The 22,063-nt window shown below is 39.8% G+C and overlaps 2 protein-coding genes across 10 annotated transcripts in view; one reads left to right on the forward strand and one right to left on the reverse strand.

The window, feature by feature from the left end:
* The window catches only part of LOC140121962 (isoaspartyl peptidase/L-asparaginase-like), a 96,170-nt gene extending 74,257 nt beyond the window's left edge, over window positions 1-21,913 (reverse strand). Inside the window, exon 1 of the mRNA XM_072142215.1 lies at window positions 21,744-21,913. Within this exon, the coding sequence (XP_071998316.1) occupies window positions 21,744-21,829 (86 nt within the window). The 5' untranslated portion in view covers window positions 21,830-21,913. The remainder of the gene's footprint in view (window positions 1-21,743) is intronic.
* KHDRBS2 (KH RNA binding domain containing, signal transduction associated 2) overlaps window positions 20,834-22,063 on the forward strand; it is a 255,902-nt gene continuing 254,672 nt past the window's right edge. For 6 of the 9 annotated variants that reach the window (XM_072142206.1, XM_072142205.1, XM_072142207.1 and 3 more), the window contains exon 1: window positions 20,835-21,077. In XM_072142206.1, coding sequence (XP_071998307.1) covers window positions 20,987-21,077 — 91 coding nt within the window. In that variant the 5' untranslated portion in view covers window positions 20,835-20,986. Of the gene's footprint in view, window positions 21,078-22,063 lie in introns of all 9 variants that reach the window. The other 3 variants (XM_072142213.1, XM_072142212.1, XM_072142214.1) reach the window with 1 other exon arrangement.

The following is a 22,063-nucleotide window of genomic DNA, read 5'->3' on the forward strand; positions in this document are numbered from 1 at the left end:
CATCTTTTTATAATTCACCTTTACTTGTTTTGATTCTTGTGGAAAATGTAAAATATTAACAACTTTCTTAAATGCTGATTTATATGTAGGCAAATTTTAGCAAATAAGCCTTCACAACTGCACCAGAAGAAAATAGGTCTCTAAAAATATATGTTTGAAAAAAATCCACCTAAAACTTTTTCAACAATTTTCAACAAATGTTATTTTTTTATAACAAAAAGCTTAATTTGCAATGAAAAGACTTTCTCAGATTCATTTTAGTTTATTACCAGGTCATTACCAGATAAAGTGACACATGTCAATAGGGCAAAGCCTTATGGCCCAAACTTCAGCCTTAAACATTTTAATTGAAATGTTTATAAGGATTTTAATCCTACTCGCCACTAGGTATTTCTTCAAAAGTTTTAATAATATGATTATTTGCTTTAGTAACCAAGGTTTTTTTCTGTACATGAGACATATGACTTCAATTCATGTGACCTCTTAATCTAACACTTACTTTAAGTCGTATGATTGCAATGTAGAGTTGAAAAATATGTCTCAAATTTGAATTTGATTTGTAGTAAAAAAATAAAGCAATTTTACATACATTCCAGAGGTCATTACTGGAGCACAGAAATACAACATAAATAGTGTAATTATTCTACAAGAACTGTAATAAGAGATATATACTTCAAAGCACAAATAACAGTATAGTGCTACAAAAGACATGCTGGTTTGGCACCCACTTGACAGGTGTGATATAGGAATATAACTATTGCTCACAGCATCTGCTTGCAACTATCAGAAATCACCATAGCAACTACTAAAAAATTTTGAAGTAAGTGCTACAGTCTTACATCAAATTGATATTTATTTTTTTCAGATACACATTTCATAAAATGTCACACAGGCAGTAAGGGATATCTCAGCAGTTAACATTTACTTTTTGCCATTTTTAAAGCTATTGAGTCACAGAACAAAATAGCTACAGTGTTTTACTGAAATCAAGAGACCAGTTAAATTATGTTTTAATAACATTTCAAAGTTGAAATGTACATGATATAATTGGTCGTCTAAAAATGCTCCACTTTATTATTTCTTTGTTTCAGGCAAGGCAGTTTTTTAGTACTGTGCTGTACAGGGTGAATGTCAAAAAGTTGCCCCCCCACCTGAGATCATTAAAATATATACATACGCCATGATTTTTGCATAAACAGCCCCACACACCAAATTAAAAATATTAGAGACCTGCAATTACGCATGGATCATAGTGTATGCAGCACTGTGCCACGTAGTTACCTTAGACATTTCTTCCCCAAATTCATTTTAACATATACTGTGTCCTCCATCTAACTAAAATGTACAGGGTTTTTAAAATTATAATATTGTGTCATGAATTATTATAATAGCGATTTATATATAAACTTCACCAGAACAAAGCTTAATATATAAATACAGCACTAGTATGGTGTTCAATAGATAAGTATAGTACTAGAACTGAGCTTCGTATAGAAACAAAGCACTAGGATCAATTCCCGATCTCCACTTAAAAATGTACATCATCCAAAATAATTTTACATATGTACAGAGCCCTCTGATTTACATGTATACACTACCAACGTAATTAATTAAATCCCCCTTTAATAAATAAATATAGATACTGTGCACCTGTCTATTAGATATATATGACACATCACATATTATATACCACTAAGGCATATACACCACCCCGCTGCAGGACAGAAATGCTGCACTCCTAACCATAGGAAGAAAACTAAATAATCTAACAATTAATTTTCAGAACGGCAGCTTGAAAACATGATAAAAATTCTCTCATTTTGGTTCATTCTGTAATTAGTAAGAAACATGACTCCCCCTTCACAGGATACATAATATTTAATTACTATTCTATGTTTCTGAAGTAAAAGTATGCCCTTTATATTAGATATGTATACTTTTCCCTTCATTAGATATATGTACAGTACCCCCCTCTATTAGATCTATATGTACTTTGCCCCCTTTATTAGATATGTATACTGTGCCCCATGTATTAAATACTATATTCCCTTTTTTAGTTATTTCCGGTGCCCCTCTCTATTAGATATGGTGCCCCTTCATATCATAATAAAATCACTTACCATATATACTCAAGTATAAGCTGACCCAAATACAAGCCGAGGCTCCTAATTTTACCACAAAAAAACTGGAAAAACTAAATGACTCCAGTATAAGCCTAGAGTGGGAAATTTAATGGTCACAGCCTTTTCACACTAATGAAATGCCGTGCAGCCTCCCCCAGTATATAGGTATCCCAACATATTGCCCCCAGTACACTGATTCATGAATCCAGCACACTACCCCCTGTATATAGGTATCCAGCACACTTCATCCGGTATATATTTATCAGCACATTGCCCCCAATATATATGTATCCAGCACACTGCCCTCAGTGTATATGTAGCCCAGCACATTTGCCCTAGGTATATATATGTGTATATATACTGGGATATATATGACCCAGCATATGCCCTCTGGTATATAGGGTTGGCCAGAATACTTATCCAAGTATCCAGCACACTGCTTCAGTAAATAGGTAGCCTAGAACAATACCCCCAGTATATAGTTAACCAACAACACTGCCCCCAGTATGTAGGTAGCGCAGAACACTGCCCCTCCCAGTATATATTTAGCCCAGAACACTGCCCTCTCCAGTATATAGGTTGCCCAGAACACTGCCCCCCAGTGTATAGATAGCCCAAATCACTTCACCCACTATAAAGGTTGCCCAGAACACTGCCCTGCCACAGTAAATAAGTATCCCAGAACACTGTCACCCACTATGTAGATAGCCCAGAACACTGTTACCCCACTATATAGGTAGTGGTGTAATGATTGGGATTGCGGGACCGCAATTGGGCTGGTTGGTGAAGTTGGGCTTTGGCTGTACTGTGTGTTACTATTACCCGCTGCAGCCATGTGCAGTACACAGAGCACATGCGGATGAGCTGTGGCAGCCGTGGGCCCCCTGTGTGACACTCAACGTAGCTCTTACTGTTGAGCAGGAAGCTTCGTCTACTACTACCAGAGGCTCTGCCCACCAGCCACAGGATATTCTCTGCAGCTGCCTCTCAGGGTCCTGTAGGTCCATACTGTTCCCAGCAGCAATGGATACCAAAGGAAATATACCAAATACACCAAATGGAGCTCCCTGGTGTGTAATGTGACACCAACCGGGCAGCTGTCAGGTTGGAAACTGTTGATCTGCATGTAACTGTATTTATGTGTGTGTGTCATATATATATATATATATATATATATATATATATATATATATATATATATATATAGCATATGTGATTTGTACATATAAACCATGAGTGTGGGTTTGAAGAAGTGCAATATGTGCAGTATGTATGGTCAGTAATGTATGTACAGTATGTATGTTCAGTAATGTTTGTTATATACATATCTAATATATAAAGCTGAGTTTATGGGTTTGTGAGTGTATGTATGTCCACTAAAAGAATCTGCACCGTTGCATTTATAATCACCAAATTTTGCATAGCTGACTCAGGGAACGTCTTAGAACAGGTTTTGAGCTGAAATTTTCACCCCACATTTTCCAAAATACACTGATTACCCATCATATAGAGGAGCCATAGTCTGCTGGCTGCTGTGGCAGTTAGAAGCTGAGCCGTGATTGGTTACTATTTTGTCACAGGTCATTAATATGAGCTCTGTACTAATTACTATAAGCAATGAGTATAAGACAGCTTATGTGTGAGGTAATATGGATATGGATACAAATATAGGGGAAGAGTTATCAGAAATGTCTGAGGTAAAACTGTTCCAGTTGCCCATGGAAACCAGAGATCAGCTGTAATTTTGAGAAGCTGGAGAAAATTCCAAATGCAATGAAATTGTAGAAAAAACACATTTGTGTTGTCACAGTTTTTACAACTTGGGTGGGTACAAACTAGTATACCAAATTTATTGAGGTTTTATTAAGTTTTAATAGGTTTTTAAAAAATTAAAACCTCTTGTGCCAAAAAATTCTTCATTTTGCCCTATAACTTTTTCATACTTTGTCATACAGACCTTTATACAGTGTCATTTTTGCAGCACATGAAGTTGTTTACATTCCCACCATATTGGGGGTCTGTATGATTATGTTTTTGAAAAATGTTTGCTGTTGCAAAATGGCAAAACGTTTTGGCCACTATTTTCTGTTATGGGTTCACCACCAGAAATGTTTTTATATGTTGATTGGGACTTGTCAGATGCAATGATACCTAACATGTTTATGATTTAATTTGTTTAATTATTTTATATCAGTACTAGGGAAAGGGTTGATTAGAATTTTTAGTTAATTTTTAATTTTCTATAATTTTTTTTCCTTTTTTTTTTACTACGTTTTAGATTAATCACTACAGAATTGAAGTATGTAGAGAATTTGCTATGCAGATTGTTATTGATCCTGCCCAATGACATATCCAGGAGTCTCATACAGACGCCAGGCTGCCATGGGAACTATGGGAATGGATCGACGCTCCCCGATGATATCTTACCCAAGATGGTGGCGCCCATGAGCCACCAATTTTGGCTGGCTAGCACCGATCGCATATGTCCGGGGTGGGGGGATTGGTTGCATAATGTTTGCTGCAGCCTAAACCGACCATGTATGAAGAGGGTCCAGCCTGTGAGCCCTCTTTATACAAACATAACGGGATTAGAATGTACAGGAATGTCCTAATGAATTGAGGGGTGAATGTAGCAGAACAACAGAATTTACAAAAAAGTTATTGCAAACTGTTACCATTCGATGATTTAATTTAAGTTTATGAGTGCATAGAGTTGTTTTTAGAAGTTTAAGACATATGATTGATTACATTTGTTGTCTGTGTTGCTCAGGAAGCGATGATGAACTATCATATTTCTTCCTTAGAATAGTGTCTTAGTTAATTGCAGATCATCAATTTAAAAATCCAATCTTTCGGTCTGCTATGGTAGTCTAATTTCATGATAAATTGCTTCTTTTTCATGGCCTACCCAGACTCAAAGCAACATCTGATCTCACATTGCAAGTATTTTATGCACCGTATGTAACTCTTAAAAGTATGAATGGTTTAGTTGCAGTATGACAAGATTAAAGCACCTTCACCAGTCAAACCAAGTAGGTAAATATGAAATACCATGGCTTAACACAAGTTACTGTAAGCCATTTACACACACATTTCTTAACGGATGCATTCTGGCAATTGTGGCAATCATAAGAGAATAATGTAAAATTAATGAGAAAAAAAACAGCAAAAAAGGTGAACTAAGAAAGGTCAAACAAATGGCAAAAGCAACCAAATGCTAGGAAAGAAGGCATGCAAAACAGATATTCAATTATCATGACACTTTCTACTATCCACATTTGATTATTTTCTAATTTTTGCATGTCAGGCCATTGCTGGTAGTTTCAATGTTAATGCTTGTTTTATAATAGATTTTTTAAAATGCTGATATTTAAAAGCCGAGTTTTTCAGCACAACTTTTGTGCTGAAAATTCCCCACCCGGCTTATACTTGGGTATATTAAAAAAAATAACCATTCTGATGCCCGTCAGCTCTTCTTCTTTCTTCATGGGGGGCTAGCTATATACTACAGCTATATACTACAGGGGGCTGGCAGGCTATATACTACAGTGGGATGGCTGACTATATACCACTGGGGGCTTGTTTGCTATATACTACTGGGGGCTTGCTGGCTATACTGAGGCATTTCCTACCCTAGGCTCATACTCAAGTCAACAGGTTTTCCCAGTTTTTAGTGGTAAAATTAGTTACCTCGGCTTATACTCAGGTTGGCTTATACTACACGGGTCTGGCTGGATATATAATTAAGGGGGGTGGCTACATACTAAAGGGGACTGGCTAACTATATACAATGGGGAGGCTGGCTATATACTACAGGTCACTGAATGACTATATAGCATAGGGGCTAACTATATACTACTGGGGGCTTTCTATATACTACAGGGGGCTAGCTATATACTATGAAGGGGTTGCCTGGCTATATACTACAGGGGGGCTGGCAATATACTACAGGGGGCCGGCTGGCTATATACTACAGGGGGCCGGCTGGCTATATACTACAGGGGGATGGCTGGCTATATACCACTGGGGGCTGGCTATATACCACTGGGGGCTTGTTGGCTATACTGGGGAGGTATTTCCTACCTTAGGCTTATACTCGAAACAATAGGTATTCCCAGTTTTTGGTGGTAAAATTAGTAGCCTCGGCTTATACTTGGGTTGGTTTATACTACATGGGGCCGGCTGACTATATAATAAAGGGGGCTGGCTATATAATAAAGGCGACTGGCTGGCTATATACAATGGGGGGCTTGGGGGCTGGCTATTGGCTATATACTACAGTATATTAGTTGCCATGGCTTATACTCAGGTCGGCTTATACTTTAGTATATATGTTTTTTTTTTTGTTTTTTTTAAACCCAGACAATGACTTGAAATGTACAATTTAAAGACAATTAAATATGAGAAACTTTGTTATATATTTTTAGGGAAAAACATCTTTTCCTATCTCTTTTCATGTTCTCTCTACCTTCAAAACTGACTTTTATTTTAAAGAAGTTATTGCAATTTGAGGCAGTAATAAATACATGAAAAATTTAGGATCCTCACCTAAGTTTACATTCCTTCTAGTGAAAAAGATTTGAAAAAGATATATTTTCCAGTATGTATTTTCTATTTAGTAAAAATACGGTATATTAAAAAATATAAGTTTTAGTCTATAGAAAAAAAATTACTTAGCATTGGCTAAGGCCCTATATGTTAAGAAAATTAAACTACAGGTAACAATCAAGTGGAATAGCATCACTAGAAGGTCCATTTTGCCGGCATGTTTGCATGAATTTGGTGGCAAACAATATGACAGAAAATTTTGATGAAATAGTATGTCATGGTGCTGTTAAGGTGATTTAAGAGCTGTAGGCACATGAAAGTTATCACCAAGCCTTAAAATGCCAAATCAATTAAAATATAAAGAGATTATTCCCTTCTGGAGAATCCTGTAATGGAAAAAAACTGCAACATTTTCCATTTTGCCACAAATGACACCTCATACACATCCATAGACCGAAACATGAAAAAGTTATTGGCCTCAGAATATATTTTTTTGAGCAAAAGATTTTTATTTTTTTAAAGGAAATCTACTACCAGGACCAAACACACTTTTATCTAGGGCAAGTAGGACCCCCCCCCTTTCCTCTCTGTTCCTAAGAATTAAGGGATGTTGGTGCATTTATGCCTAAAGTAACCTGAGACATAAATGTTTTGTTTGTTTTTGCTTTATTTGTCTAAAACTAAATGTTGAAAAAACACTATTGTATCACAATTGTATGTATTTTACTGCACAAAACATAAATAAAAAGATACATTTTTAAATTAGTCTCCCTTTAACCTATTTTTCATTAAAGAACAGTGATTCATTAGTTCAGTTTTGCCTATGCTATATGCCACCGAGTTCTAATCAATCTTAGCAAGTGAAAGCATGACAGCAAAGCTATTGATCTCACTATCAGATAAAATCTGTAAAAGTTTTTCTTTGTTATCAGTTAATTTGGCATGCATGAAATCCTGAAATTGGAAAAGAAAAAATGCTACAGAAATAAATACATATTTTCTGGTAACTCTTATTAAAATAAAATAAAAGACCCATAGATTCCATAGAAGCAATAACACAAATCTAAATTAATGTAGTGATTGTATTAATCAACATGTAATATGCAAATCTGGAGGTGCAAAATTGTACACTACAAAGAAATTAAATTATGCATCAAATAAAACTCTGAATAAGGCTCCCGACACATCAGTGTTGTTTTTGTCCATGTGCTACCTATTAATTTGAGGAATACCACATGGACAGGACATAACTACCCCCATAGACATCTAAGCAGCTGTTCCAGGGCCCTCAGTGTCAGGGTCCCAGGCCACCTTACCTGCCACACTTAAGAATGGAGGATGTACACCATTATATATAAATATAATATATATGTAGCACAATATGTATGACATAGTGCACTTCTTCCACAGAAAACAGCTGAGCCAACAGCTCAGATAAAAAAAATGTGGGGGGAGGGGACAGCCAGACATGAGTACAAATAATCTCTCTCTAATTTCCTGCCATCTACTTGCCCCATATGGACAGCAGCTACTGGGTTGCATGAAGTTATATCTGTGGCCTCAAGATAAGAAGACTGCTGTGTGCATACAGCTTGGTGTAGAATTGTCCAGCCTTTTTATGGCCCAGGAATGCCCATGTCAGCCCCTCCAGAAATGGTAGCGCACCCATTCATGCCTTTCTATGCCCACTTTGTGTGGAGGTGGTGTAATGGGGGAAATGGCACATGGCCAGAAAGTGCGCATATATAAATGTTTTGTACATCAGATAAGTTTGCCAGTTTATGAGAGTGCATTGATGTGTGGATATGGGTGTATAAATGTATGCATGTGTGTAAGAGTGAATAAATATATGAGTGTAGAACTGTATGTGTGTGTACATGAGTATATGAATTTGTTTAAATAAATAAATGTGCTTCTGTATTGTTTTATCTGGGGCTCAAACCCCCCGTTGCATGGTGACTTTCAAATTAAATCTTTCATGGCTCCCGGTACCAGGGAGGAGAGAACAAACCCAAGATGCAGACACGGTCTTCAGCTGCACTCAAACGCACTGTTTATTTCAAAACCACAGTCGTATATCAAAACAGAAAATAGCAGCATTGGGGGTGAAAAAGGAGATAAGATTACTGTAATGCTATTGGCCATAATGGATTTGCCAGCACATTCTCTAAGACATTCCCCCAAACGGTTAATGAACCATAAACTATTTCTTTTCAGTTTTTTTAAATACAGAATGTACAGAGAATGTCTCCAGAACCCAAACATTTATGATAAGAAGGAGAACATACCAAAGGTCAATCATCTCTCACATGTGCCAAGGAAAAACTTTTACAGGCAGGTTACACAAAAATGGCTGAATCATGACATTAGCTTGACAATGGCCCGGGAACATGTCCGCTGTATCTAAAATGGCTGACAGTATGCAAGATGGCGTCCGAAACCAGTGCGATCTCCTTAACAGTATAAATATGTGTGATTGTATAAACTTATGTGAGTATACAAATATGTATATTTTTAAAAGGAAGGGGGGAATGCATAAGTCTAAGTTTCTATGAGCTCATACAGATGTGGTTTCCATATGTGAGCTGGAGCCCCCATCCCCAGAGGCACCCGGAGACCCTAGGGAAAGGGAGATGAGGTTCGTTACCGCTTCTCCCTTCTCTGCTCCTCCGTGCATCGCGCTGAATGAGCGCGATGCATAGACGAGCTGAGCAGCGCTACCGCCGGCTCCATTGACTCGGCGGTCACGTGACCGCCACATCTAAAGGGGTTAATCAGAGCTGCTGGGTCTAATTACACCCAGTACAGCTCTGATCACCTGTCCCCAGTTGACAGATGGTCATTTCCCCTGTAACTGAGGCTCTTATAGATGCCTCAGTTACAGGGGTAAACCTGTAATAGAAAAAAAAAAGTGAAAATGTCCCACAGGGGTCATATATCGGACACTGAGCGCAGTGACATAATGCTCAGCATCCGATATATCAGATGCGAGCGCTACTTGCATGGCAGCAGGCGTAGCGTGGAGGAGCAGATGTTCTGTGGGGGAGTAAGCGTTCTGTGGAGGAGCAGGAGTAGCGTGGAGGAGCAGGTGTTCTGTGGGGGAGTAAGCGTTCTGTGGAGGAGCAGGCATAGCGTGGAGGAGCAGGCCTACTGTGGAGGAGTAGGCGTTTCTGTGGTGGAGCAGGCATAGCATGGAGGAGTAGGCGTTCTGTGGTGGAGCAGGCGTAGCGTGGAGGAGTAGGCGTTCCGTGGTAGAGTAGGCATAGCGTGGAGGAGTAGGCGTTCTGTGGTGCAGTGATTTTCAACCTTTTTTGAGCCGCGGCACACTTTTTCTACTTAGAAAATCCTGGGGCACACCACCAACCAAAATAGCACAAAATGACACTAAACAGTCATATTATACATATAGTTAATAATATAGATTCTAAATTTATTTTACTTACTCAGTGTGAAACCTGGGCCTGTTTTGATGAACACAAAAGGGATATCCTCCCTTTACTAATAAAAAGCCCCTAGCGGCCTTCCTTTCCTGATAAAAAGCCCCTAGCGGCCTCCCTTTACTAATAAAAAGCCCCTAGGACCTCTCTTTACTAATAAAATGCCCCCAGGGCCTCCCTTTACTAATAAAAAGCCCCTAGCGGCCTCCCTTTCCTGATAAAAAGCCCCTAGCAGCCTCCCTTTCCTGATAAAAAGCCCCTAGCAGCCTCCCTTTCCAGATAAAAAGTCCCTAGCGGCCTCCCTTTCCTGATAAAAAGCCCCTAGCAGCCTCCCTTTCCTGATAAAAAGCCCCTAGAGGCCTCCCTTTACTAATAAAAAGCCCCTAAGGCCTCCCTTTACTAATAAAAAGCCCCTACGGCCTCCCTTTCCTGATAAAAAGCCCCTAAGGCCCCCCTTTACTAATAAAAAGCCCCTAGGGCCTCCCTTTACTAATAAAAAGCCCCTAAGGCCTACCTTTCCTGATAAAAAGCCCCTAGCGGCCTCCCTTTACTAATAAAAAACCTCTAGCTGCCTCCCTTTACTAATTAAAAGCCCCTAGCGGCCTCCCTTTACTAATTAAAAGGCCCTAGAGGCCCCCCTTTACTAATTAAAAGGCCCTAGAGGCCCATTTTATACAGCCTCTTCACCCTCATAAATTAATTATATGCAGCCCCCCATGAATTAATTATATACAGCCCAGGCCCCTCTCACCACCCATAGTTTAATTATATGCAGCCCCACATGGATTATATGCATCCCCCTCATCGCCCATTATATACAGCCCCCTCCTTTTCTCCCAAACATTACATGCAGCCCCTTGCATGCACCCCCCATTTATTATATACAGTCCTCTCTTCATCCCCTATTCATCATATACAGCCCCCTCCTCATGCCCCCCATTCATTATATAGTCCCCTCCTCATAGCCCCCCCCCATTCATTATATGTGGCCCGCTCCTCACGCCCCCCCCGTTCATTATATGTGGCCACCTCCTCAAACACCTCCCCCTGTTCATTATATGTGGCCCCCTCCTCACGCCCCCCATTCAATACATACAGCTCCTTCTCATCCCCATGGATTAGTAATAGTGACATTTAAAATAAAAGAATAGTACTCACCTCAGTCTTCTACTCAGATCCGGAGCTTCCAATTCGTCGTCTTCCTCCTCCTGCCGGCAGCCGCACAGCGCTTCACACGCAGCATACCGCGCGCCACTTTACGGCACAGCCAGGCTGCTGGGGACAGCGTCTTTCGGCAGGCGGTGCCAGCACCCTGCACGGGCCGGCTGCAGGGGAATGAGATCTGGCCACGAGTGGGCCCTCCCAGCAGCACTTTCCCCACGGCACACTCAACCATGTGTCACACAGGTTGAAAATCACTGCTGTGGTGGAGCAGGTGTAGTGTGGAGGAGTAGGCGTTCTGTGGTGGAGCAGGCATAGCGTGGAGGAGTAGGCGTTGTGTGGAGGTGTAGGCGTTGTGTGGAGGAGTAGGTGTTCTGTCGAGGAGTAGTAATAGCATGAGGGAATAGGCATTCTGTGGAGGAGTAGGCATTCTGCTGTGGAGCAGGCGTAGCATGGAGGAGTAGGCGTAGCGTGGAGGAGTAGGCGTAGAGTGGAGGGGCAGGTGTAGCATGGAGGGGCAGGCGTAGTGTGGAGCTGCAGGCGTTGTGTGGAGGGGCAAGCGTTGTGTGGAGGGGATGGTGTTGTGTGGAGGGGCAGGCGTTGTGTGGAGGGGCAGGCATTGTGTGGAGGGGCAGGCATTGTGTGGAGGGGCAGGCGTTCTGCATAGGTTGTGTACTACCCCCACAATGTCCCAGAAGTCATACACTGACTTGGAGGTATACAATGATATATAGTCTGCTAGTGGGGACGAGTGTGGGGACGTTTTGTTTGTGCACCTCTTCCTCATAAAGCGACTCTGAGGAACCCCTGAGAAGACTCTTTCATAGAAGTGCTGAAGTGCCTAGGTACAAGGACAAGAGAGAGGTTGCATCATGATTCTTGGGGTGTTTGTCTCCCATGGCAGGATCTGGGCACAAGATGACATATTAGATATTTAGTACTATGCACCATCCATTATGCATCATCCTTGGGGTCCACCTGTGGGGTTAAAATGCTCACTACACCTCTAGATTAATTCATGGATGTAGTTTTCAAATAGGTTCAGTTCTCAGGGGTTCCTACTGTACTGAGGGCATCTACAAATGTTTTATGGTACCACAAAAAATGTAAATGTCGGTACTCTAAATGCCATTCTCTTCCGAGCCCTGCCGTGTCTCCATCTTGTAGATTATTGGCATGTACACGGGAGAACCTGCATGATGATTTTTGGGGTGTTTGCCTCCAGTTGCATGAATTGGGTAAAATACTTTTGACACTACAATTACAAATTTAGAGAAATGGCAAAGCAAATTTTACTCGACACCATTCAATTTGTGTTACATTTGAGGCAGGATCTTATGGGTTAAAATGCTCATACAACCCTAAATAAATTCTTTGAGGGTTGCTCTTCCCTAAAATGGGGTCACTACACGGGGGTTTCTATTGTACTGGTAACTCCTGGGCACCCCAACACCAGTCTAGTGAAACGGGTGCTCCATAAGCTAGATTTTGCTTGTCCCTTCTCCGGCCTGCTGTGTCCCCAGCCTGTAGCCTATTGCTAAACATGGGGCATTACCATACCCAAAGTAACCCACTGAATGATTTTTGAGGAGTTTATCCACAGTGGGATGAGTTGGGCTGAATACATTTCTTCCTACTTTGGCACATTTGAGAAAACAATGCAAATTTTACACTGCCCCCATCATTTTGTATAACATTTGACCCAGCATCTCAGGGGTTGAAATGTTCATACAACCCTAGATAAATTCTTTGAAGGGTGCCCTTTCCTAAAATGGGGTCACTACTTGGGGGGTTTCCATTGTACTGGTACTGGTGTTTGTGGTGTTTGACTGAAGTGACATGAGTTGGACACAGTAAATTAGGTGCTAAAATGACATTTTTGAGATAAAAACGCAATTTTTAATATGCACCATTTACTTTGCATTAAATTTTGACCATCATGTTGGAGGTTAAAACGCTCACCACACCCCAAGATAAATTCTTTGAGGGGTTTAGTTTCTAAAATGGTATAATTTCTTGGGTGTTTCTATTGCACTGGTATCTCACGGGCCCTGCGAACAGGACATGACCCTCTAAATCCAAACGTGTATAAGCGGAGCTGCAAAAGCAAAATTTTGCTCCTTCCCTTCTCAACCCTGCTGTGTGCCCAGCCTGTCAATTTTTTGGCACATGTGTGGTATTGCCGTACTCGGGACAACCCAAAGAATGATTTTTGGGGTGTTTGTCTAAAGTAGCATGGGTTGGGAACAGTATTTTAGGTGCTAAAATGACATTTTTGAGATAAAAACGCAATTTTTAATATGCACCATTTACTTTGCATTAAATTTTGACCCTCATGTTGGGGGTTAAAATTCTCACCTCCAACCCCAGATAAGTCTTTGAGGGGTCTAGTTTCCTAGATGGTGACATCTTTGGGAGTTTTCTATTATACTGTTACTTCAGGGGCTCTTCAAGTACACTGTGGCACCACAAAACATTTGCAGTCAAATTGGCCTTCCAAAAACCCAATGGTACAAACTCTGTTCTGGATTAAAGAGCAGTTAACATCCACGTCTGGTATTACCGTACTCGGAAAAAGCAGGGCAACAATTTTGGGATGTATATTTACCTCAAATTCCTTCTGAATGTGTCCATTTTAGGGCTAAATGAAAATAATCTTATTAAAAAATTTAAATTAAAAAATTTGCAATCCATTTTTGTTTGCTTCCAGAAAAAGATTTAAAGGGTTAACAGACTTCTAAAATGCTGATTTGAATAGTTTGAGATGTTAGGTTCATAAAACGGTGTTACTTGTGGGGGTATATAGCAAATACGCCTTTGTAGGGCACTTCCAAAATGAATTGGTCACTAAAAATGTAGCATTTTTCAAATCTCTTGAAAATCTGAGAAGTTGCTACTAAAGCTTGAAACCTTCTCAGATCCGTTAAAAAGATGGAAATGTAAAACAAATTATGGAAATAAAAATAAGCCCAATGGCAACAAATTTCTACCAAAAAAAATTGTGGTATGACTTTTGTCAAAAAAGTATAACATTTGAAATTTGAAAATTGTCATTTTTTTCACATTTTTCCTAAATTATTGAATTTTTACCCCCCAAAAAAGAAGCTGATCACCGTAATGATAATACTAACATAAACTACAATATCTCACGAGAAAACAATCTCAAAATCACAAGGATATCTTAAAGTGTAGAAAAGTTATTACCACAGGAAGAGAAACTGGTCAAATTTTAGGAAAAAGGTCTGAGCATTAACTTAAAAACAGGCTGCGTCATTAAGGAGTTAAGCACATGTTCATGTACAGGTAGGGCAACAATACACACATTCAGTATTCAGTATGTAAACATAACACAATAAATACTGCCACTGCTGGATTTTAATGTGGTTTAAACATTGCATTACATTTTTCTCCTCGCTGTGACAGGCAGGGTAGGTGTCCTCGACACAGTGATAAGAGCAGTGTTGTAAGAACTTCATAGCACAGAGTTTTTTTATATTTAGCTGTGAAAACTCTGCTGTTCCATTTGGTTTCCAAACACACGGCTAATAATCACACCCAACCAACACTAAACTGTTGTATCCAGATTGGCAGGTTCCAATGCATCTAGGATGGTGTGAGCTTTAAGTGTGTTTGAACCTTGGAAGCTTCCATATATAGTAGAGATATAGCTAAGCTTAAGTGAGATGCAGACCGAGGGCCCAGAGCAAAGGAAGTTTAGCCTGTCACAGCATGTGATGTCACAAAGGTGTTCCATAGAATCTCAGAGCTGCGTTATAATGTGCACCTGCATAGCATCACATGGCAGATCTATTCACTGGAAGTAGACATTGAAACTACCTCTTTTACGTCTTTTGATGGTAGAAACATACATTATTTGTGACCTCTTGCCTTGCAGCCAGTTATCAGGTTATTCAATGGCACCAGCTTCTCTTTACTATGTTTTATCTAACATACTTTTTGTTAATAATAATTAAGTATAATTACTCTCCACTGGATTTAATGGAAAAGAGCCTCCACAGTAGGTTTTAATATTAATTTTAGTACTAAGTTTTCCTATTTTAATGATAGTTCCACATTATAATCAAATACACAAATTACCTAATAATAAGCATTCTCTATTAAATCCAATCATGCTGTGTCATCACTGTGTTTTGCAGATCAAACCCATTAAAAGAACATAAATGTTTACTCGTGGGACATGTGCTATCTGCATCAGCAGATACATGCTGTTAAATGTTTTTACTCTATATTCAAAGGCCACTAAGCTGATTCTTTATTGTGTATAATTAGCAGTGTAAAAAGTATGTATTAAGGAAATTCTCTCTATTTCTTTCTATTTCTATACCAAGTCCAATTCCCAGTAAGTCTCAATAGGAAAGTCTCCACATACAGCAAAACAGTAGTACTGCAGTTTATGGTAGGATTGATCAGAAGCCCTAAGTCTCAAGTCCCCCAAAGGGGGGGGGGGGCTAAAAATTCAGTAAAAACAAGGTTTAAAAAAGTAAAAATAAATTAAACCTGTTATTAAAAACCTAAATGTTTTTAAAGGTTCTTAGAACTAATATATAAATAAACCAATAAAATAATTAAACATGTTAGATATCACCGCCTCCCAAAATGTCCGCTATCAAAATTTAAAAATGGTTATTCCCTGTGATAGAAAATAGTGTCCAAATGTCTGAATCACCACTTTATCGCCATTTGAATCACATCACATAGCAATTTGAATAAAAAGTGATCAAAAGGTTGTAAAGACCTACTAAAACATAATCAGACTTATATAATTTTGGTATTTGTGTGATCATACCAACCCAAAAAATAAAAGAAAGGTATTAATTGGAACGCACTGCAAAAGACATAAAAACAGAGACCCCAAGAACAAATGTGTTTTTTTTTGTCAATTTTAACACATTTGGATTTTTTTCCAACTTCCTAGTACATAGCATAGAATATTAAATATTGTCACCAGGGAGTACAATTTGTTATGCAGAAAACAAGCCCTCATGCAGCTCTGTACATGTTAGAATACACAAGTTATGGATTTTTAAAGGTGGGGAGTAAAAAATGAAAACACAGAAACAAAAAAAGACTGTGACCACTGTGAAGTGGTTTAAGGAGGTTTTTGAAGCTCCTCTCTATGTTACCCATGCCAACCAATTGCTCATAGTGATCTTTAAAAAGTCATGCTGCTATAAGCAACAAAAGCAGTTTTAGTTTTAGACAGTTTTATAAATCTTTCCATAAACCTAATGGAATTTTGATTTTGTCTCCTATTCACCTTTAGTACCACTGGATCTACAAAATAATTGTATAATTATTTTAATAATAATAACTCCATCCTTTTTAGCTATGTCTACCTACACTTTACATTAAACTAAACATAGAGAGAAATACAGTAGTTATTGAAAAACTTTTGTGTATGAAATTTAAAAATTTGAAAATGTTATTTAGATTTGTTATTGATTTGTAATTTTTATTAATTTTGTATCCACGAGACCCTGCGACTGCACCTTTACTCATTTGTTGCTGCACCTATTGTTACATCTAAACTCACAGTTGTGTAGTGATGAAACTATGGGGATGTGTACTGAGAGGAGTAACTCATGAGGAGCATGAGAAGTATAGTAATGGCACTTTTGGCATGTGTACTGACAGGAGGAACTCATGAGGAGTAGATGGAGAAAAGTAGTGACCTCCTCTAATCATTGACCTTGATGGACAGAGTCATTTGGAGGGTTGGACTTATTCTGGACGTAGGAGGTATTGTACAGTACACTGGGAGAACTGGGTGGCTCTTGAGAAATGGCTGAGAGTAGCAGGACAGGAAGCAGAGCTGGAGCAGTGCATGCTGGATTTTGTAGTCAGTACACACAGGAAGTGCCTAATACTGGAAGAGCAGAAGATAAACATGCCGTTTACTACCCTGGAGGACATAGAGGACCAGGAAATTGTAATATCCAAAATCATTTAGGATATTTTTCAAAAATGTGTATGGTGGAAAACATCTCTACTGTAAATAGGTGTTTGAAGTACATTTGTTGTTGGTTACTCTACTGGTGCCCACATCATATATTTATTTCCCACATTATGACTCTGTACCAGAGATCTGTGAAGATCACACTTGTAGTCTGGTGCCACCTGAACATTGGAATTGCCACTTCTAATAATCTCTACACTGCTTTGCACCAAGGCCAAGTGGAGCAGAGGAATATAAATATTAACAGAAGGAAAAGCTCTATAGCAATCTGCACTATGATGAATAGTATGAAGTCTGAAATATACAGGTTTCTACCTTCTCTGGTCACCAAAGTTTAAAAGATCCTCTGGCCATTCAAGTGGTAATATCTCTTTAAGCAGAAACAGTTTGTTTAGAAAGAGCCCATTTTGTTTGCATATGTGGATAGCCAGAAGCCTTTGGCTTGTGGTGTTTAGCAATGACCATTATCCAAACCTTCAGTAGTAGCTAATGAGTGGGTCCTGTCCTTACTGTCAGACAGCTATCTGTGACTCAGCCACTTAGCGTTCATCTCAGCACCTCGGACAATTCCTGGCTCATCCATTTCTGTCACCATGTGGACGTGACGAGACAGCACAACCAATGTACCTGCATTAATGAAACTAACATAATTTGCAGTGATGTTTTGATTCTGGCACCTGAGCTCTGTTCCTGCGATGAAGTCACATGCACAATTTGTTTATACTAGAACCCAGTTCACACTGTGTGTCTTATCATTAACCAAAACAGAACATTTGCTATTATCTGTGACATGCTAAGTTGGCCTTATTGTTTTGCATTTTCTATCTAAAAAATATATATATGAATAATGTCGGCATGTATGTGTATAGTGTGTGTGTATATACACTCACCGGCCACTTTATTAGGTACACCTGTCCAACTGCTCGTTAACACTTAATTTCTAATCAGCCAATCACATGGTGGCAACTCAGTGCATTTAGGCATGTAGACATGGTCAAGACAATCTCCTGCAGTTCAAACCGAGCATCAGTATGGGGAAGAAAGGTGATTTGAGTGCCTTTGAACGTGGCATGGTTGTTGGTGCCAGAAGGGCTGGTCTGAGTATTTCAGAAATTGCTGATCTACTGGGATTTTCATGCACAACCATCTCTAGGGTTTACAGAGAATGGTCCGAAAAAGAAAAAACATCCAGTGAGCGGCAGTTCTGTGGGTGGAAATGCCTTGTTGATGCCAGAGGTCAGAGGAGAATGGGCAGACTGGTCTGGCCTCCACAGTCACCAGATCTCAATCCAATATAACATCTTTGGGATGTGGTGGAATGGGAGATTCGCATCATGGATGTGCAGCCGACAAATCTGCGGCAACTGTGTGATGACATCATGTCGATATGGACCAAAATCTCTGAGGAATGCTTCCAGCACCTTGTTGAATCTATGCCACGAAGAATTGAGGCAGTTCTGAAGGCAACAGGGGGTCCAACCCGTTACTAGCATGGTGTACCTAATAAAGTGGCCGGTGAGTGTATATATATATATATATATATATATATATATATATATATATATATATATACATATTAATTGCAATATATTCCAAAAATGAGCCAGTACTCCGCAATGTATTCATACCACACCGCAACATTTCAGCCTCTTTCGAAGCCTTTGTCGAGCAATATCAAAGTGTTACATCCAGTACATCCAAGTAATATGCCTTAGTATGGGCAATTAATCAATTTTGTAAATATACTTCACAAATTTTTACAGTACAATAAGTGAATCAATGTTTACACAGTTCATATACCTATATGTATATATATATATATATATATATATATATATATATATATATATATATATATCAAAGTGATAATATACCATCCAAATGCTTTGATATATTATAAAGTGAACATGTGCAGCATTTACATAGCTAAAAAATACCACAGTTGTGTAAATTCATTATATTTATATCACCCACGCTTATCCTGCGAGATCTGAAATAATCACGTAATCATGTTTGGCGGGCCCTTGTAGACAGTGTGCATGTCTGGAAAGCCGACCGTGTCCATAGCAACTATATACTGGTGCATTCGTATGCCTCTTGGACCTGTCACTCGGCCAAAATAACTAAATAACGCTAGGCTCATGCGCACTTGTGGTCTCAGCCTTTTGGTCCCTTTGCCTGGCCATAGAAACCAAATAGTATTATACATAACACTGCACAAACAGTGGAGAGTCCGAAACACATAGCTTTTTTCCACTAGGGAAATCTCCATGTCTGTATGCCCCCATACAATGATTTTAAAGGAAACCTACCACTTGTAGTGGCAGGTTTCTGATGGAAATACCGGGCACCAGCTCGATACCGCGGTTTAAAACACTAACGAAAATAAGCTCCGGCACCAGCTCACCCTGAGCTGGTGCCCGGTATTTACATCAGAAACCTGCCACTACAAGTGGTAGGTTTCCTTTAATAGATTTTAAAATTTGCAACAAAATAAAATATGAAAACTTTATGGATATCTGCTAATCGGTCGCATTGTTCCGGGCATCCACGGATATATAAAGTGTGAACTTATGTATGTGACAGGTAAGGGAGCGCCTTACTATCCACTTTATTGTGAGACACAACTTTTTTCTGTTTGCTACTATATAACTTTGTAGTTTGCTTGCTTCTGGGACTGAATCAATGAAGTTAATTGGATTCTTGTGCTATATCAATGTAGTAATTATGTTTATAGTACTATAGATATGCAGTAACTTTGGTTCTGGTACTATATCTATTTTGTAAGTTTAATTCAGATATTGGGGCACATTTACTGACCCGTCCAGTCGCGATCCCTCTGTGCGGTGTCCGATGAGGATTCGGAGCTGCTCACTAAGATCGTGCGTCCAATTTTCTGCATGTGTCGCTTCCCCACTGAGGTCTGCCGGAGTTCACCTTCGACTTCCCCGTGCATGTAAGTGCTTCGCTTGCGACACAATTTTGAATGTAAAATCCTGCGCTTAGTCCGAATCAGTCAGGTTCTTCGACAGCCACAGCCCCGATTTGTGTCGGCGACAAAATCTGATTGTGTGCGCCAAAAACCCCAGTTAAATGCGGGGTAAAACGAAAAAAGTCGGGAAAGCTGACGGAAATGCGGTCCGTGGTCCCTTAGTAAATGGTCACCATTGTATCTATCTAGTAGACTTGCTTCTCTTGATAATTCCATTTATATATGCCATTTACACATTCCCATATGGGACATGGATAATTTTAGAAAGATGGATACATATGCAGTAGATGGACATGTAGGTAGATATATATTTTAGGTGGATAGATTGACAGATATATACATGGCAGACATGTACAGCTGTATATGAGAGACGTTCATAGAAAGATATAGACGGTATAAGATCTGCCAGAGACATGGATATAGAGTGATTGTTACAGACGGACAGAAGTGGATAGGATGGAGAGATGGATGGGAAACATGAGGACGTCTGCTCTTCCATCATTTGCTTCCTATGTAGCAGGTCTCTGGGTACCTGAGGTACTGCTGCCATTAGCAGGGCGGCCAGCAGGGGGAGCGCCTGTGCACTGGCTGGCACAATGGTCGCGGTGGCGCTTCTCCTCAGTGCCGGAGACACAGGCAGCTGAGAGGACGAGGCGGCAGCATAGTGCGCGCTCCGGGGCTGCTCTGCCTCCTTCTCCCGCCCGCGGCCTCGCACCTCACAGGACCAGTGCCAGGAGGAAGCTGTGTGATGGAAGAGGAGAAATACCTGCCCGCACTGATGGCAGAGAAGGACAGCCTGGACCCATCCTTTGTGCATGCAATGCGCCTCCTGGCTGAAGGTAAGGAGGGCTGAGGGCACCTGTGGTGTGTGCCAGGCTGTGCCCAGCTACCTAGCACCCTCCATGTGTGCACCTATAGGACCTTACTGCTCAGGCTCTGAGGGAATTTACTATTCATTTTGTTGTCTTACTTTGCAGACAGCATGTTTCTGCTTAACCCTCTCCCTGCCACATTGCATGATATAGGGTACAGCTACATAGCTTTCTGCTTAGCAGCTGGGGAGGGGGCAGTGGCAGGTCCTGAAATCCATCCTCTATGGATATTACATGGAGATGTGTGAAGTGATTTGCCATGAATGACATTCTGACAATCAATGTTCCACCAATGGGTAGATCAATCCGCTGGCTTTGAAGTTGGGGAAATTAAATTTCAGTATGAGTGAAGGAGTTTATCCTTGTGTTTAAATTCTGGACATAGTGAAGTTAGTCCATTCTCTCACCTGTACAAGTTACAATGACATGAGTTGTTGTGTATCCTGGCTGTAAGTCTTGTCCTCTGTAGCCTATGAGGTTACAGTGAATAAGTGTAGCTGGGTTGTATTATTACATACCTGTCTTATTAACGTTACATTGTGCTCTCATGTGGATAGTTTGCTTGTTTCAAGTAGATTTCTGGTAGTTTCACTAAGATAAATGCAATAAAATATAGAAATAACCAGTACTCACCGGTTACCTTTCCAACCTCTAGCACCAAAGCTTTGGTGGTCCCTGCCAGTATTTCTTTCTTCTGATGTTGTGATGATATATACCATATATTCACATAACTACAGCATTGAAGGCAGTGATTGACATAGATGTACCTGACGTCATCATCACAGGAAGGTAAACAAAGACTGGTGGGTACCAGAGGAGCATTCATATCAGATCAATGCAGTATTTGTTCTAGAATCACATGCCCTATCCCTGTCGGATTTATGTTGCTCATATTACATTATAATAATCAAAGCTTATCAATGATTCAGTAAAAGGGACAAATCACTTTTACT

Source organism: Engystomops pustulosus, chromosome 3, assembly GCF_040894005.1.
Source record: "Engystomops pustulosus chromosome 3, aEngPut4.maternal, whole genome shotgun sequence".
Classification (NCBI taxonomy): Eukaryota; Metazoa; Chordata; class Amphibia; order Anura; family Leptodactylidae; genus Engystomops; species Engystomops pustulosus.